Source organism: Bacillus rossius, chromosome 17, assembly GCF_032445375.1.
Source record: "Bacillus rossius redtenbacheri isolate Brsri chromosome 17, Brsri_v3, whole genome shotgun sequence".
Lineage (NCBI taxonomy): Eukaryota > Metazoa > Arthropoda > Insecta > Phasmatodea > Bacillidae > Bacillus > Bacillus rossius.
This window is the reverse complement of record NC_086344.1, coordinates 14247441-14253440: the sequence shown is the minus strand read 5'-3', so window position 1 is coordinate 14253440 and position 6000 is coordinate 14247441. Positions and strand designations below refer to the sequence as shown.

Here is a 6000-nt window from a genome sequence, read left to right as displayed (position 1 = left end):
ACCTAAACCTTAACCTAAACCTAAACCTAAACCTAACCTTAACCTTAACCTTAACCTTAACACCTTAACCAAAACCTTAACCTAAACCTTACCTAAACCTTAACCCTAACCCTTAACCTAAACCTTAACCTAAACCTTAACCTAAACCTTAACCTAAACCTTAACCTAAACCTTAACCTAAACCTTAACCTAAACCTTAACCTAAACCTTAACCTAAACCTTAACCTAAACCTTAACCTAAACCTTAACCTAAACCTTAACCTAAACCTTAACCTAAACCTTAACCTAAACCTTAACCTAAACCTTAACCTAAACCTAACCTAAACCTTAACCTAAACCTTAACCTAAACCTAACCTAAACCTTAACCTAAACCTTAACCTAAACCTTAACCTAAACCTTAACCTAAACCTTAACCTAAACCTTAACCTAAACCTTAACCTAAACCTTAACCTAAACCTTAACCTAAACCTTAACCTAAACCTTAACCTAAACCTTAACCTAAACCTTAACCTAAACCTAACCTAAACCTTAACCTAAACCTTAACCTAAACCTTAACCCTTAACCTAAACCTTAACCTAAACCTTAACCTAAACCCTTAACCTAAACCTTAACCTAAACCTTAACCTAAACCTTACCTAAACCTTAACCTTAACCTAAACCTTAACCTAAACCTTAACCTAACCTAAACCTAAACCTAAACCTAAACCTTAACCTAAACCTTAACCTAAACCTTAACCTAAACCTTAACCTAAACCTTACCTAAACCTTAACCTAAACCTTAACCTAAACCTTAACCTAAACCTTAACCTAAACCTTAACCTAAACCTTAACCTAAACCTTAACCTAAACCTTAACCTAAACCTTAACCTAAACCTTAACCTAAACCTTAACCTAAACCTTAACCTAAACCTTAACCTAAACCTTAACCTAAACCTTAACCTAAACCTTAACCTAAACCTTAACCTAAACCTTAACCTAAACCTTAACCTAAACCTTAACCTAAACCTTAACCTAAACCTTAACCTAAACCTTAACCTAAACCTTAACCTAAACCTTAACCTAAACCTTAACCTAAACCTTAACCTAAACCTTAACCTAAACCTTAACCTAACCTTAACCTAAACCTTAACCTAAACCTTAACCTAAACCTTAACCTAAACCTTAACCTAAACCTTAACCTAAACCTTAACCTAAACCTTAACCTAACCTAAACCTAAACCTAAACCTAAACCTAACCTAAACCTTAACCTAAACCTTACCCTAAACCTAAACCTAAACCTAAACCTAAACCTAACAACCCTAAACCTAACCTAACCTAACCTAACCTAACCTAAACCTAAACCTAAACCTAAACCTAAACCTAAACCTAAACCTAAACCTAAACCTAAACCTTAACCTAAACCTAACCTAAACCTTAACCTAAACCTTAACCTAACTAACCTTAACCTAAACTACCTAACCTTAACCTAAACCTTAACCTAAACCTTAACCTAAACCTTAACCTAAACCTTAACCTAAACCTTAACCTAAACCTTAACCTAAACCTTAACCCTAAACCTTACTAACCTTACAAACCTTAACCTAAACCTAACCTAAACCTTAACCTAAACCTTAACCTAACCTAAACCTTAACCTAAACCTTAACCTAAACCTTAACCTAAACCTTAACCTAAACCTTAACCTAAACCTTAACCTAAACCTTAACCTAAACCTTAACCTAAACCTTAACCTAAACCTTACCTAAACCTTAACCTAACCTTAACCTACAACCTAACCTAACTAACCTAACCTACAACCCTAAACCTTAACCTAAACCTTAACCTAAACCTTAACCTAAACCTTAACCTAAACCTTAACCTAAACCTTAACCTAAACCTTAACCTAAACCTTAACCTAAACCTTAACCTAAACCTTAACCTAAACCTTAACCTAAACCTTAACCTAAACCTTAACCTAACCTTAACCTAAACCTTACCTAAACCTTAACCTAAACCTTAACCTAAACCTTAACCTAAACCTTAACCTAAACCTTAACCTAAACCCTTAACCTAAACCTTAACCTAAACCTTAACCTAAACCTTAACCTAAACCTTAACCCAAACCTAACCTAAACCTAACCTAAACCTTAACCTAAACCTTAACCTAAACCTTAACCTAAACCTAACCTAAACCTTAACCTAAACCTTAACCTAAACCTTAACCTAAACCTTAACCTAAACCCTTAACCTAAACCTTAACCTAACCTTAACCTAAACCTTAACCTAAACCTTAACCTAAACCTTAACCTAAACCTTAACCTAAACCTTAACCTAAACCCTTAAACCTAAACCTTAACCTAAACCTTAACCTAAACCTTAACTAAACCTTAACCTAAACCCTTAACCTAAACCTTAACCTAAACCCTTAAACCTAAACCCTTAACCTAAACCTTAACCTAAACCTTAACCTAAACCTTAACCTAAACCTTAACCTAAACCTTAACCTAAACCTAAACCCTAAACCTTAACCTAACCTTAACCTAAACCTTAAACCTAAACCCTTAACCTAACCCTTAACCTAAACCCTTAAACCTAAACCTAACCTAACCTTAACTAACCCCTAAACCTAACCTACAACCTTAACCTAACCCTTAACCTAAACCTTAACCTAAACCTAAACCCTTAACCTAAACCCCTTAACCTAAACCCTAACCTAACCTTAACCTAAACCCCTTAACCTAAACCCCTTAACCTAAACCCCTTAACCCTAAACCCCTTAAACCTAAACCCCTTAACTAACCTAACCAACCCCTTAAACCTAAACCCAACCCTAAACCCAACCCTAAACCCTACACCCTAAACCTAAACCCTAAACCCTAAACCCCTTACACCAACACCCCTAACCTAAACCCCTAAACCCTACAACCCCTTAACCCTAAACCCCTTAACCTAAACCCCTTAAACCCTAAACCCTAAACCTAAACCCCCCTTAAACCCTAACCCCTTAAACCTAAACCCCTTAAACCTAAACCCCTTAAACTAACCCCTTAACCAACCCCTTAAACCTAAACCCCTTAAACCTAAACCCCTTAAACCTAAACCCCTTAAACCTAAACCCCCTTAAACCTAAACCCTTAAACCTAAACCCCCTTAAACCCTAAACCCCTTAAACCTAAACCCTTAAACCTAAACCCCTTAAACCTAAACCCCTTAAACCTAAACCCCTTAAACCTAAACCCCCTTAAACCCTAAACCCCCCTTAAACCTAAACCCCTTCAACCTAAACCCCTTAAACCTAAACCCCCTTAAACCTAAACCCCTAAACCTAACCCCTTAAACCAAAACCCCTTAAACCTAAACCCCTTAAACCTAAACCCCTTAAAACCTAAACCCCTTAAACCTAAACCCCTTAAACCTAAACCCCTTAAACCTAAACCCCTTAAACCTAAACCCCTTAAACCTAAACCCCTTAACAACCCTAAACCAACCCCTTAAACCTAAACCCCTTAAACCTAAACCCCTAAAACCTAAACCCCTTAAACCTAAACCCCTTAAACCTAAACCCCTTAAACCTAAACCCCTTAAACCTAAACCCCTTAACCTAACCCCCTTAAACCTAAACCCCTTAAACCTAAACCCCTTAAACCTAAACCCCTTAAACCTAAACCCCTTAAACCTAAACCCCTTAACCTAAACCCCCTTAAACCTAAACCCCTTAAACCTAAACCCCTTAAACCTAAACCCCTTAAACCTAAACCCCTTAAACCTAAACCCCTTAAACCTAAACCCCTTAAACCTAAACCCCTTAAACCTAAACCCCTTAAACCTAAACCCCATAAACCTAAACCCCTTAAACCTAAACCCCTTAAACCTAAACCCCTTAAACCTAAACCCCTTAAACCTAAACCCCTTAAACCTAAACCCCTTAAACCTAAACCCCTTAAACCTAAACCCCTTAAACCTAAACCCCTTAAACCTAACCCCTTAACCTAAACCCTTTAACCTAAACCCCTTAAACCTAAACCCCTTTAACCTAAACCCCTTTAACCTAAACCCCTTTAACCTAAACCCTTTAACCTAAACCCCTTTAACCTAAAACCCCTTTAACCTAAACCCCTTTAACCTAAACCCCTTTAACCTAAACCCCTTTAACCTAAACCCCTTTAACCTAAACCCCTTTAACCTAAACCCCTTTAACCTAAACCCCTTTAACCTAAACCCCCTTTAACCTAAACCCCTTTAACCTAAACCCCTTTAACCTAAACCCCTTTAACCTAAACCCCTTTAACCTAAACCCCTTTAACCTAAACCCCTTTAACCTAAACCCCTTTAACCTAAACCCCTTTAACCTAAACCCCTTTAACCTAAACCCCTTTAACCTAAACCCCTTTAACCTAAACCCCTTTAACCTAAACCCCTTTAACCTAAACCCCTTTAACCTAAACCCCTTTAACCTAAACCCCTTTAACCTAAACCCCTTTAACCTAAACCCCTTTAACCTAAACCCCTTTAACCTAAACCCCTTTAACCTAAACCCCTTTAACCTAAACCCCTTTAACCTAAACCCCTTTAACCTAAACCCCTTTAACCTAAACCCCTTTAACCTAAACCCCTTTAACCTAAACCCCTTTAACCTAAACCCCTTTAACCTAAACCCCTTTAACCTAAACCCCTTTAACCTAAACCCCTTTAACCTAAACCCCTTTAACCTAAACCCCTTTAACCTAAACCCCTTTAACCTAAACCCCTTTAACCTAAACCCCTTTAACCTAAACCCCTTTAACCTAAACCCCTTTAACCTAAACCCCTTTAACCTAAACCCCTTTAACCTAAACCCCTTTAACCTAAACCCCTTTAACCTAAACCCCTTTAACCTAAACCCCTTTAACCTAAACCCCTTTAACCTAAACCCCTTTAACCTAAACCCCTTTAACCTAAACCCCTTTAACCTAAAACCCTTTAACCTAAAACCCTTTAACCTAAAACCCTAAACCCTAAACCCTAAACCCTAAACCCTAAAACCTAAACCTAAACCTTCAGAAAAATCCTGATGGGCTGCCCATCCGAGGGGCAACAACTCAGCTCCCCCTTAATCTTGTCGCTGACCGCGGAAGAGTGTCCTGGAAGTGTGTCGCCGAGTATGTTTGCGAGCGTCTGGCTGTAGACGTGAGGGCCGAGCAGAGACGGTGACCGGTTGTCCCGCGTCACCCAGGCGTACGTGGTGTTCGTCCACATCCTGGGCGGGGCGTGGCTGGAGCGCAACCTCACGGCGTTCCTGTCGCACGTGCTGGACCTGGTGGCCAACCCCAAGGCCGCGTCGTCGCACGTGGACGCCGTGTACTCGCGCAAGTGCATCAGCTTCACCCTGCGCAGCGTGCTGGGGCGCATGCTGGGGGAGAAGGCCCAGGCGTCCGCCTGCAAGGAGGTCGTGCACATCGTCGTCAAGCAGATGAACTCCATAGGTGGGCGGCCCCGCTGACCCTCCCCTCGGTCCTGGCTCCCTGCGTTCACGATGTCGTCATTTACGAGCGAGCGCCCCGCTGACCCTCCCCTCGGTCCCAGCTTCCTGCGTTTACGAGCGAGACGTGGAGAGGTGAAAGGTTATTTCTGTCCAAACGTTCTCAAATTTCAAATCCACCGTGGCCCGGCTCACCCCTGCCCCAACTGTCAACTTTTTGACGTGACAACGTCTAATAAATTGATGAACGCCGGCTGCACGCATGAAAAAGTGTCCCGTTACATGCATTGTTCCGTTACGCTGTGTCCCGTTACGCTCATTGTACGCTTGCGCCGCATCTACCTCTCTTCCACTCGATTGGCCTATGCGTCCGAGGAGAAGAAAGACAGCAGCAGCACACAACTTACATCTACACGTGAACTGTTTCGTCGACTGTTTATAAAGTGAAGTGAAAAGTTAATGTGGTTTTCATTGCTTATTACAACAACAATTTCGGCAATAAAAGTTAATTATTCTTGCATGTTAAAAATCTGATTACTTGTATAATTTCAAGCATTTATTC

At 40.3% G+C, this 6000-nt stretch overlaps 1 protein-coding gene across 1 annotated transcript in view; it reads left to right on the top strand.

Annotated features, from left to right (window-relative positions):
* The window catches only part of LOC134540717 (HEAT repeat-containing protein 5B), a 210230-nt gene that overhangs the window by 62807 nt on the left and 141423 nt on the right, over window positions 1–6000 (top strand). Inside the window, 1 exon segment of the mRNA XM_063383611.1 lies at window positions 5193–5442. Within this exon segment, the coding sequence (XP_063239681.1) occupies window positions 5193–5442 (250 nt within the window).